Raw genomic sequence first — 13,720 nt, 5'->3', positions numbered from 1 at the left:
TGAGCATAGTGGAGGGCGCCGATATAAGACTGAGCAGCTGGGCATTCCTCCACTGGTCAGCAGACAGATTCCTCCTGGGATAGACCATCTGAAGACTTATCAATGCATCTGAGAGGGACTGGAGGAGAAAAATGGAGATAAGCAACCCAATGTTACTTCAAAATTACTACTAAAAAAAAAAAAAAAAAAAAAAAAAAGAACTGTATTGAAAATAAAAAAGAGCACTGTCTCAGTGGCATGCTTGTAATAGAAAAGCCAAATGTTTGTGTGAATGTGAAGTTAGATTTAAGGCTGTCAATGTTGACCACCATGCATCACTCTACTCCATTGCAAGGTGGAAAGCACCAGACTTTTCCTCCCTGTTATGGGCGATAACCTTTTATGAAACTTAATTTGCACAAACCATTATCAAAATAACAACTATAATTTCACTGTTGAGATTTGCAATTGTTCAAGTTGATGTCTCAGCTCTTAGAATCATGTTTCACTCTGAATGACTGATCTAAATACAGCACTGCAGTGGGATCTATGTCTCGGTTAAAACAAGGTAATGCAGGAAAAATGCAGAATTAGTCCTAATGTATTTTTTTTATGAGAAATTACAAGAGGAGAAAATGTGTATGTTAACTTCTCATTTGGAGTACACTATTATGCAGTAGATTAAAATAAGCACAACTATGGTTTCCTACCTTTCCATGTGGAACAAACTCCTCCATCATCTTTTTCAGGGGATTTTCATAATCCACAATCATCTGGCCCAACCTGGGGTACTCCCGGTCACTATTACATGCACAGCATGAATCAGAATAGAGACCATGGATTTATGTATCAACTTTTATCTGTTAACGTGGTTTATCTAACAACAATACCTTGACTGAGAGTGGATGCTTGTAGCCATTTACACCAAATACTGCATGTATACAAAAAAGCCACACTTGTTATTCTTTGTGAGAGAGTTTCTCTCATCCCTGTGTACATCCACTCACCTGGCTCCATGTGTCATCTCATGGGCATAGTTGTACAGTCCTATGATTGCTTTCCTCTCCTCTATGCGAGACAGTATTATCATCAGAGTAGTGTAAGTCACCACCAGGTCCAGGTAGTTTCTGGTGAGGTCAAAGTTCACCGTCTGGCACAAGACAAAATGGCAAATTTTATGGCAAAAAAAATAAAATAAAAAGATCTAGATAGAACCTTAACCTTTTTAGATTTTTCTTGTGTTCATGAGCAACACAAAACCAACAACACAGTTATAATAAATCAAAGTCTGAGGATACAGTATGTCATACACTTTAGACTCCCTCTTAAAAACATATGGAAAATGTTTGAACAAATACATTAATATGTAAATTGGCTTTTCTACTCACAATATCAAAGAAGACCTGACATGCATCAATAGTGTTCAGCAGCTCACACACATGGTCCTGTTGATAAAGGAGTTTGCACACATACAGTCCTTAAAATCACCAGTCAAACATGCTTAAGGGGATATTGTTTGTATGTGTGCGAGAGCATTTTCCTACCTTGAATTCCATAACATCTACAAAGGTGAAATAGTAGAGAGCCAGGTTTTTCAGAATCTCAGACTTCTCCTTTTGCAGCTGAGCCAGCTGTTGCTGTAAACCCAGCAGAGTACACAAAGTCACAAAACCTGCAATAACTCTAAAACATCAGTAAAAATGATTTACTCTACATCTTTATTGCATTCTGCAGGAGCTTTATATGCTTTAAAATTAGTTTTTGCCATCAGCTTTAAGGCTGAACTGACAAATCCCTCTTAATTGAAGTCCACTGACCAATTCTTGAAATAAGGTTCAAGTCTGAGAAACATTTCATTCACTTTATTTGAATATTTGTTATGTGTGTTGTCTGTGATGGGCACTTGTTTCGACACAAGCTTGTAGAAATAAGCTTGTGTTTGTCCTGAGAAAGACATACAAGAAGAATAAAAATGACTGACCAAACGTTTGACTAAAACTTGACTATAAGAGCAAAGCCAGGCGGTTCATCTTTTAGTGCGCTATCCTTTTCTAGAAGTTGAGTTAAAAGGCACAGATAAGATGGGAAATTAGACAAAAGCAAACCCCCTTTCTCTGCTTGCTGAAATTTTAGCTATGAATCCTGATGTTGTGAAAAAAAAAAAAAAAAAAATCAGCTATAAAAAGATAGTCACCTTGCTAGCAAAGAGTGATTTCTGTTTATGTGACAGAAATAACAGAAGCAGATTATTTATCATTTAAGGTCAGAACTGAGTTATGTGAAGTGTAAGAAATAAGTGCTGGAAGAGGTGTGTGACACTGCTGCTGCACCAAGGAGGTGAAACCTATGTTATCTGATATGAAGTTAAAAATAAATAAAAACTGTTTACTTTAATATTTAATCTTTAGAAAATTTGAATGCCAATGCATGATATAGTAAAACATGTCATCAGAGTGGTTCAAACACTAGTTAACCATCACTAAACTGTTTTTTTTAAAGGTAACATGAATTGACAGATTAATATATGGCTCTTTAAAACTCCTTAGTGCAGGCAGTCAGCTTGTCATTCAAACAGCCAGCCAGCCATCAAGCCACCTAACCAACTATCAGCCAGTTCACCAGCCACACAGTCATTCGGGGTATGAAGGAGAAAATAAAATGAATACCAGCAGAAGAGAGAAAGCAGAGCAAAGAAAAGAAAAGAAAAAAAAACAGTCCAAAACAGCTATAAGGTACAAAAAAAATGAAAAATAAATAATAATTACATTATTGCAAAACATAGTACATAAACTAAAATATAAAAGTTACAAAGACTTACCAAAAAGCACAAGTCCGGAATAAGCCAAGATTAGCATGCAAAACACAACCACAACACAGAATCAAAGCAGAAAACAACATATGAGACAATTTTGGAACCAATATACTGAATAAAGCAGTTAGCAACACACACGCACACACATAATTACTCAATGACCACACAAACACAGATAGGTAAGAAGCTATTAGCTAAGCTAAAAACAAAGTAAAGCTAAAATAAAGTAAAGCTTAAAAAAAAAAATAATATTATATATATATATATATATATATATATATATATATATATATATATATATATATATATATATATATATATATATATATATATATATATATATATATATATATATATATATATATATATATATATATATATATATATAAATATATAAAAAAGAGCCATGACTCCATTTGGTTCACTCAACATATACACACACACACACACACACACACTATAGTTTTTGTGACAGCTTTAATTTATACATCATAAGCATGTCTGTGCAGGGATAATGAACAATGACTGATTAATAGTATAATCACCTATAATAATAGAAACTTTATTGATCGGCAGGCCAGTGTCTTGTTCAAGGACACTTCAACATGCCGATTTGTTCATTTTGTAAAATAGTAAAAATTAACTGGTAATGAGTTAATATCATACTACCATTAATATGTAATGTGTTTAGAAATTATTTACCAAGTTAAAATCCAAATACTTACAACTCAAAGAAACAGAAATGTGATTTATATTTTAATAACATTCAGTGGGTGGCTAGTCTGACAAAATAGCTGTTAAGCAACTGCTCTAGTTAATCTGTGGAGGGTATGTGATTAATCCTGACATTTAACACAGTACATGATTTATCGCTTACTTGACTAGTAATTTGATTAGTGTTTTACTAGCAGCTACAGTTATTTAACCTAATTAAAACTGCAATCAGAGGCTACTTAATAGATAAAACAATAAACTATGTACAATGATATCAACTTGTGCTTTAGGATACTATGATGAGCATCTAGATATTTTATAGACCAAAGAAAGATTAACAAATCAATCAAGAAAATAACCCTTAAAAATAATCTATAATAAAAAACAAAAACAAAACAAACAAAAGAAAAACAGCATTTTGATTTGGGTTTTTACAGCAGATGTCCTCCATAACACAACCCTCCCCAGTACCTTATTCTTTTCCAAGAATAAGGTACTGTAGATTAAATTGTGTATAGTTTCACAACTGAAAAATTCAACTCAAACAACAGGAAAAGATACAGGCATACTTACATTATTATTTCGTGTCTCCACAGCAGGGAACTTCCTCACTATAAATTTAACTGCAGACTCCAAGTTCTTATCAACGAGATAGGAGGGCTTAGCCTTAGGATCCCCACATGCCTGGAAAGGAGAGGATAAAAACAGGTGAGGAAACACAATCAAAATATTTTATTATAAGTACACTGCTGCTACTAAGACACATAGGCTGGATATCCTTTGTTTTAGCATTTTTGATTCTTTTAATCAATTAACGTGTTATATTCTAACATTTCCTGTTTTTATGGTGAGGCATGTTCGAAGTATGATCATCACTAGCAAAACATTTAGTGCTTACAGTGAAATCTGGTTTATCCTGGCCCTGGACACATAGAGGGGTTTGAGCAAATGAAATGTCAACATTACCTTTAGTGAAGTTTCTAGACCAAAGGAATATGCAAGACATAAAAACAACACAAACATGTGCATGTGCACTCTAACCAGCTGCTTAGATGCACGTTTTAACAAGTATGCACTTTTAGCTGACTGGATGTGTGTGGCTTTCATGTTTGGATAAACCAGGTTTAACTGTTCTAACAAGTGAACAGGAACCTGAACTAATCAGTGGTTCTCATCTGCTGAGCAGTGGAGACAGTGACCTTGACACATTGATTGCACATGTAAATTATACGGTTATATTTTCTGTTTCTCATACTAACTATGGTCTACTCAAAATTTTAAAACATTTGAAGCATTCAATACTTTAATTTTGCACATTTTAACTACCTACAAATGCCAATCATTGAAAGTTCTTTGACTACCACAACGCACAAAGTCTGAGAACCACTGAGAAAATCATAGGTAATAAGAGGATTTTAGATTCAAATTGTGCCTCTGAGCCATCACTGATTAGTGCATGACAGGCAGACTGATGGACTGGCAGAGTGAAGAAGGGACTTGATGAAACAGAAGGGAGAGAGAGAGACAAAGACACAGATGAAAAAAAAAAAGATAGAGAAATTAAAAGGGAGAGCTTAAATAAAAGGGTCACACAGAGAGGTCAACCAAGAAATGACTCAAGAGAAATGGCAGAGGAAGGAGAGATGGGTAAGTGGTCAGAGAGAAAGTGCTTTTTCCTGTGCGTCTCCTGACATCTGCACCTACATTAGCTGAATTTTCTGCAGAGCAGCAATATTTTAATTATGTCCCTACACCTGCAGAGATGTTTTTTCTTCTTTTTAATATTCTTATCCATTCCTCTTTAAGTGTTCTGAATCTCCCTAAATGCCCTGTGTCTGGCTGGAAGCAACAGCGCTCATGCATAATGGGGAGTATAGTAGTGAATGGTGAGGAAGATGTAGTTCATGCATGTGCCATAAACAAAGTTAATGTATAAAAGTTTATTTGCTGCCAACACAGAGGAACAATCCTAGAAGGTTCTGAGGATTCAATTCCTCATGGTGAAGGTTTAGGTGTAATAAGTGGAAGCACACATTTAAAGGAGCCATAAAGTAGCATGAAGTTACCAAAATGATGTCTACAACACATAACTATGCTATAAATGTAATGTTTCTACCTGCAAAATGGTATCACAGCTAATGAGCCAACAGGCTGGAAACAGCACCAAAACCATAAACCAGAATTTCAGTTTGCATGGGACTGAAACCGTTCCAGCCTCTGCCAGTGCAAAATGAAAATCATGAGACAGCAACACATGCTAGTTTACTCAAGCGCAGCAGGTAACTGAAAACCCAGGTATTTAAATGGGATGAAACACAGGCTGGAAATTCTGCTTTGGTACACGCAAGCTGTTTTTTTTACATAATACATAATACACAAGTACAGTCACGACACTGCTAACAAAAGATGTGGTCAGTGCCACAGACGTGAAAACCCACAGATATTAGTGCTAAAGCTTTCAAGTCATTGAGGATTTAAAGTTTCATTATCCTTTACATGTACAGACTAGCTGCAACTACTACACAGTTTAATTACAGCCACGTTTATGGATGTTGCTCGTTTAACTACAAGTTTAAATAGAAATACTGAAGAGCATCTTCCACGACTTATCTGCTATAATTCAACACAGGATGTAAACAGCCAGTGGCAAGTTTATTTGACTACAAAAGTGCACCCTTAAAAATAAAATAAAATAAATAAATTTAAAAAAAAAAAATTGTAGTATAATGTAAATAAAAGATGCCACTGAGCTAAAACCCCCATTCAGTTTATTTAGTCTCTAGGCTGAAATTATTTCACTTACTGAAACACCAGAGACAGGCATGCTGAGCTAGGGCATGGTCTGATACAGTACTCCAGGGTCTTAACACAAAACAAGCACTTAAGATATTTGACACAGAGAAACACAAAACACCAACATGATTTCAGTGGCCATCAATGACACCGACTGGACCTTGAGTCTCCGCTTGTTTCCTTGTGCCTGCTTCTCTCACACCTAGCCAGATTTCCAACATCAACAGCCATAAGTGCTCATTGTCAGTGTCACTGTGTTTATTCGACAGCTACTGCACAAAGAAAATCGGCTGAGGCGTGTGAAAGGCGGACTGAATTTTAACTATGTTAAATGAGAAACAAGGATTCAAGATGTGACTGTGAAAACCATGCAGTTGCAAAAGCATAAGCCTTGTTATTTTTCTAATGGTTATCTTCTGAATACACCGCTAGGTCTTGCCCTACAAAACAGACCAGTCTCTACAATGGCCACTGAAAATGTAATTACTCTTCAGCTCATACTGGGAAACTGTTGTGTCTAGTTAAGGCAGTGTTTTAGTTGACTAAAAGGACATGAGTGATTTACATGTTTTAGCCCAAATTACGTCTGAATCTGAAATGTGACTCTTTAGGTTGGTCTACAATTAATACATTAAAATTAGGGGCTGAAATTTGCAGACACATCTGCTAATTTGTTGAGCTAATGCTGCATTTTTAATAATTTCTGAAGCACCTACTGATGCCTTCCCAAGAAGGGTAAGACAGCCAATCTATTTACTTAGTTTTTATTTCTTTATTTAACCAATGTTTAGTTTGTTTTTCTGGTCATCCAGTGAGTGGATGTAATGCTGGGCAGAAGCCGGCTCCATTTTTCCATAAGCACAAATCTGAATTTTTTATTTTTATTTTATTTATTTATTTTTTAATCACCTTCTGCCATCACTGCATTACAGGTGACAGTGACATGATTCTGACAAACAAACAAATTCAACTTTGCATTGACCAACATTAAATGTAAAACATCGGTTAATGATTGGCAGTAATGTACAGAAAGTTATAAATGAGCTGTAATAATGGGCTTAAACATGCAAAATCTCCAAAATGATTATTCACTAGGAATTCTCATGTTTACTATTGCAGTAGCATTTAAAAAAAATACTTTTTTGTAATGGTAGATATAGCCACACTATAACATTGTCTTGTTTTATCCCCAAATCTTATTAACTAAACTGTTTAGTTTGCTTTCAGCAGTGAAGAACAGAACTTGCTAGCTAGTATCAATGAAAAAAAGCATCAAGATACATTATCATTTTCTGTCATTTATATGGCATGGTATTGTCCATTAGTGCTGGTGGTATTTGGTGCCATAAACTGGCTGGCTGGGGTTGGGGGCAGATGGAAGAATGGATGGAAGGAGGGGTGCAGTGAATAAAGGGAGAGGGCATGGGAAAAGCTGAGAATCAGTAGTGTTCAGGGAGGTGGTAGGGAGTTGTTGCATGGATACCAGAACAGACCTTAGTCTTGCCTCCACCATCGTTTCTCCACTCCAGGGTTGCAATTAACAGCTGAGCTTCATAAAGGGTCCCCACCGTGATCAGCATATGTCAGGGGACCCTGAAATAGATAGCACTGGGCCTACATCTGAAAAAACTTCTGAAAACTAATTTAATCTGCTAATTACCGGATTAAATAAATAATAAATAAATAAATTATTAAAAAAAAAAAAAACAAAAAAAAAACACACTTCTCAGTGATCCTTCACCCAGTAAACCCTGCTAAACAAAATTGTCCTATCTGAGATTATTCATTTTTGTTTGTCATTCCTCACAGCTCGAGTTATTTTAAAACAAGGAGGCATTAACTTCTACAAAGAAAAAAAAATCTCCAAAGAATGAACAGTCTCATGTAATTAAAAGCCAAACCACTATAACCTGCCAAGAGCTGAGTGCCATCTTTACTCATCCTTTTGCATTTGTCAGCATTATTGTACTGGTTCCCTACCAGAAAATACTGAAACCAATATGCCCAAAAAATGGTGAAGGCTTAAGTGCCAGATGCCAGTTAGGTATCTGGTATTCACAAATAAAGCCTCAAATGTAGATTTAGCTTTTGCAGCCTACTAAAAAGGAAAAGCTTTTCCCTTTCCAATCATGAGAAACATTAACACAAAAACATGTTTGTGTGGATGCAGGATCAAAAGTAAATGAATTTCACTGACTTGTGGGTTGGGAAAACTGACTGAATGGAGCCCAGCCTTACTGTCATCGTTACAGATTATAACATGAAGAGGAGTGAAGCACAAAGGAGAGGACCAACAGATCAGTACAGGTAGCCAAGTGGAGGAGGAGGGATGGGGAAGGAGGAAGAAGAGGGAGCTGAGGTAAAGTGAACGGGAAAGGGTTTCGTCAGTGGAAGGTGATAAACTTTGCAAACCTTCCAAACTTGTCCTTGCTGCATAGGAGAGGGGGTAAGCATTGGAACGGAGAGAAGAAGAGAAGAAATCAAAACAAAGAGCCCACCCAGACAAACTGCTGGATCACAGGTCTACTCACTTGTTCACACACATTTGCTCACTCACTCACATACACACACACACACACACACACACACACACACACACACACACACAAAGATGTCTTAAAACAGCTGCTCTCACACAGGTATCTTCTTTTAGAACTTAGATTTTAATTAGTAATTAATTAATAATTAATGAATTAATTATTTTGTCATTTCTTCATAAGAGAGCACATTTAAAACAAAAAACAAAACAAAACAAAAAAATCATATTAAACGCTTGTTTTAACATACACTGACTTAAAATTTACACAAAAAGTAACTACCTACGTGCTCAGACACATTGCGAATAACACATCCATTTTAAGTGTGCAGTGGCTGTAATAATATGGCTGACAAACCAGCTGGCTGCAAAGGCACTGTCTTATACAGAACAGTGTGAAGTAAAGTTTGGCCCCTGCAGTTTTTTACCAGCTGCAATATTGGCTTCCTGCACCATGGCAGCTGCGTAGTACCTGACAATGCAGTGGACGCCGATTGGTGAAGTTTGACTACATCTTTATAGTCAGCATTTCAGAGTTTTATGGAAATGTTAGCAACATGCTATTTCTTTATGCATTTATCCTTGGCTGTAGCCTGCACTCAGCGGAATAACTTTTACCTCATCTTTGCAAAGAAACAAACACTCAAAGGTTAGCTGAATCCTGTACTGTGTTCCAGTACCACTAGGTTTGCACTTTTAGCAGAATTTGGTCAAAAAGTAGTTCAGACTGGGTGTATACCATGGGGGAAGTGGCAGTGAGCAATATAACAAGCTTTTGTGTCTTTGTCACGATGTGTTCACAAGTGGTGAAATGATTGTCCAAATCAATGGTTCAAATCAGACCATGATATTTGTTCCATTGTCTGGTTTATACCTTGTTTGTTTTGGTAAATTTGGGGGGCAAATAAAAACACAGGGAAAACAAATCCGGCTTTTATTTAATCATTTTAGAATGTTGAAATGTGGGCAAAGTGTATTTTGTCTATACACTTTACTGATGTCTGGATCTTCAAGTGCTGTCAAACATGTAAATAAATAACAATTAGATTATGCAAATTTTTCATTTCAATTGAAAACAAACAAAAAACAAAACAAAGGGTCTAAGCCTGCAGCCTCTGTGCTCCCCACACTACCCAAATTAGCCTAACACGACTACCCTCTACTTAAGAATCGTGTCATGCAGAAGTAAGATAATCTTCGGAAATAAGCCACAAAAGTACACATTACACAAGTCCACATTTTGTGACATGGGTAATTGAAATTTTTGACCTAGATTTTAAGCAAAAAATTATCCAAATGAGTGAGTACATTTTTGTCAAGTATGTAATTCGAACTGTAATCACAAATTAGCCTACCCAAACTATCATTATATATATATATTATTATTGGGATATAAAGCTTTAGTCATATATCCCTAATCAGACAAGTGAGTTAAATATCACGGCTCCATCTTATAGCATTGTGATTAAATATCATGAACTTTTTTATTATAGATTTGGTCTCAGTTTCTCAGTCTCCTAGTTCACAAAAACACGATTACTTAAAAGAGCACTAACAATGTAGATCCATACTAAAAATCAGGAGACCTGCAGAAATGCAGCACTTGAAAGTTTGCAAACCCATTTTCCCTTTTTATTTCTGTATGTAAAATAAAACTTAGATTTTCCACCCAAGTCCAAAAACTCGATAAATGGAACCCAATTAAACAAGAAATAAAAAAAATAAATAAAATTAAAAATATGTAAATAAATAAAATCATACAAAAACATACCCTATATAAATTGTGGAATACTATCCAATCTTAAATATCTGTGTGGCAAATGGATTTTCAACCTGGGGGTGGGTTTGATGCCCTGTTGCAGCACAAACGTCCACTCAACATATCTAGTCTATGTTTATCAGCAAAGAAGGGCATAATATTGATACTGAAATGTTTCACAGATGGAATAAAATTAGTTGGAATGCAGAGTTTGGTGATAGCCAAACATAACCTCTCATAAATAGGACTTGTCATGAAGAAATGTCTTGATGTCCTGAAGCACTGCTTCAGGACTGCAACCTAACATTTGGCTAAATAGAGTGGAGACATTTCTGTTTTCATTGTCCATTTCTACTCAGGTTGTAGTCTGCAGTGCAGCTATTGTAAAGAAAGATTGCAATTCAGATAGAAAATCATGAGCTTAATACATACATAATACACTTTACTGCATCACAGCTGATACTGAATTAAAGTTGTCCCAGGCAACTTCCAATGTAATAATGACTCAAGTGTTAATATATCTTTCGAAGATTTGATAACTAATATAAAGAAACGTTAACTTAACATACATGATTAACTACAATTCACAGATTGGTCAGTTTTCTTATTAGTTTCAGTTATCAACTTCTTCTTGGAAAATGAAGGAAAAAGAGGAATAGGTGCAGTTTAGAAAAACTGAATTAGAAAAATAAGAAAAATTAATGAGTAATCCATACTCCAGTCAAATAATGTCTTATGAATATCATTACTTGGAAAATTCGGATTCAAAACTACTCATCTGATCCCCTTCAAGATGTATTCACTGATTAATTTTCAGGAACCTGCTATTTAAAAGATAAACATTTTATGTCTTTTAAAAATAGGAGAAATTTCTATGTATTAATGTTTATTCATTTATGCACAGCCACACTGTCTGATTGAGCACTGATGAGAAAAGGGAATTCTTTAGTAAACATTTCAGCCACATTTAGAAGTCAACTACCATGTAAACCACAGATGTGCTGTAAAGCCATGGAGAGTTTGCAGGTTTTCATCCAAAACAAACACCCCAACAGGTTCTTTCGCTGTCAACCAGAAGGGAATAAGCACCTGGTGTAGTCTTCACTTTGAAAAGAAAACTTGCATACTCACAGACCACAAAGGCACAACTGATCCAAGTCACTGACGCCAAGTTTTGTCTTTTTAAATAGGAAGAACAAACAACTTATTGACTGTGCCAACAACTCTGATGGAATTTAGTTTATACTGCATTTTTTTCTCAGGGGATGTCGTTCAGACAATGAGAGATTTATGGAGATAGTGGGAAATTTGCCCAAAAGAGATCATAAAATGCTCCTGAAATTAAAAATTAGCGTTTAAAAATACCCCAAGTAATCATGAGTGCCCTTGACTAAATGTCAACATGTATTTTTTCTAATAGGTAATCATTTGTGTATGGCTGCAGCTACTGTTCCCTTTGGCACATGACATGTAATATTATAACACTACACTTCTCAGTATTCTGGTCAACAAAAATAGGGCAAATTTTGTTGATCAGAAAACTGTCACAGTACCAATGCAGAATAAAGCTCACAAAAGCAGTATTGTAGGAAAAACCAGACTAAGCTGGTTGTCAAATCTCTGGGCACACTGAGCAGGTCTGACAGAAGAAGATCAATTAGTGGTAAACTGCATTTTACTTTAAAAGACATATTAGTGGTATATCTTACCTACTCACAATGCAAATTCATTTGTTTAGTTGATATAATTCAAATCATTTTTTTTTAAATGCCCCTCAAAATCCATTCAATCTGTCAATATGTTCCGGAAAAGCAAATTTGTGTGTGGGGATTTTCTTCCCAAATCTTGTTTCTCACTGGGTACTATAAACTGTAAAGCATAACAGGCTCCCATACATACACTCTGAAAGACACTGTTTCAATTCTCCGGTGTTGTATCCACTGCATAGTATTGTTTCTTTACTTTAAATTAACTCTGAGGCAATTTAATACCCATGCAATCCCTGTAAAGAAGACCAGCCTAAAAATTAATGTGGCATTTCATCAAGCTTCAAGAAAGACTTCATTTAATGAGCAAGAACAGTGTCTGCTTCACAGCTATTACAGCAAGCTGCATTATGATTTACAGGTATTCAAGGATACTGCCAATGCTACAATGCAACTGACATTTAAAAACACCCTCTCTAGCTGCTTTAGCTATGTTTCTCCTTACAGACAGAGACTATCCGGTTTTAGCAGTCAAGATAAATCTAACAACTTATATTTTATCTGAACAGTAGCCTGAAAGACAATGAGGGTTTCCTGAATGGAAGCAAGGTCAATGTAAATAAAAACCCTTCAAGTATTGTGTGCAATAAAAAGTATGCTGGAATTTACACTGTCTAACAGATAAGCACAGCAAATAAAAATGTTGATGCCAAGATTAATTAAAGGTAACTGTTAGGAACATTAAGAGTTTATGTAGCTAGTCAATGATGTATGGTGAGTGTTAAAATGGAAAAACGACACTAATGTGATCATACATGACACAATTAGTGAGCATGATTTACTCTCTCCCAAAGGTAGAAAACGTACAATCAAGTTTATCACTTGTGTTTCCAATAAGAAATTCAATAAAACTGCTCCATTAATTATATGTTAGAGACAGCTTTGTTAGTCTTTTAGCAAGGACATTTTGTCATAATTCCAAGATTAAATTTGTTTCCAAATTGATAATGAGGGTAACTAAATGATCCACAGATTTCTAACTTTGGGATTCAATGTTTTATAGTTATACTATCAAAAAGGTAAAATAATGCATAAAAAATAAATTAACAGGAATTTAGGGTGGATATGCTGAGGAAGATCAGGAAAGATATGAAGATGATATGAGAGACAGAAAGTAAAAGCAAGGAAGGAAGAAGGAAAGGGTGGGTGTATAAAGAAGTGTAATCAGCAGCAACATCGTTGTGATTGAGCCAAAGTGCTCATCCTGTCTCCTAACTTCCACAGTGAATAAAAATACGGACATGTGTGTTCACAATAGTAGAATGTTAACCTTTTTTGGCTCATTTCTAACTGATATCTTAAATATAATTATCTCAAAATAATACACTAACACAACTCCTGATATTTAAAAACTGCTGAAC

General features: G+C 35.5%; 1 protein-coding gene across 6 annotated transcripts in view; it reads right to left on the bottom strand.

The window, feature by feature from the left end:
* nckap1 (NCK-associated protein 1) overlaps nucleotides 1-13,720 on the bottom strand; it is a 32,022-nt gene that overhangs the window by 16,095 nt on the left and 2,207 nt on the right. For 2 of the 6 annotated variants that reach the window (XM_067480316.1, XM_067480325.1), the window contains exons 2-8: nucleotides 8,711-8,728; nucleotides 4,079-4,189; nucleotides 1,524-1,616; nucleotides 1,368-1,424; nucleotides 987-1,129; nucleotides 690-780; nucleotides 1-118 (exon numbers count right to left, since the gene is read on the bottom strand). The exon at nucleotides 1-118 is cut by the window's left edge and continues 20 nt beyond it. In XM_067480316.1, coding sequence (XP_067336417.1) covers nucleotides 1-118; nucleotides 690-780; nucleotides 987-1,129; nucleotides 1,368-1,424; nucleotides 1,524-1,616; nucleotides 4,079-4,189; nucleotides 8,711-8,728 — 631 coding nt within the window. Of the gene's footprint in view, nucleotides 119-689; nucleotides 781-869; nucleotides 917-986; nucleotides 1,130-1,367; nucleotides 1,425-1,523; nucleotides 1,617-4,078; nucleotides 4,190-8,710; nucleotides 8,729-13,720 lie in introns of those variants that run through there. The other 4 variants (XM_067480333.1, XM_067480341.1, XM_067480348.1 and 1 more) reach the window with 4 other exon arrangements.

This window comes from Channa argus, chromosome 1 (assembly GCF_033026475.1).
Source record: "Channa argus isolate prfri chromosome 1, Channa argus male v1.0, whole genome shotgun sequence".
NCBI lineage: Eukaryota > Metazoa > Chordata > Actinopteri > Anabantiformes > Channidae > Channa > Channa argus.
Note: the sequence above shows the minus strand (reverse complement) of the source record. Positions and strands in the feature narration are given on the sequence as shown.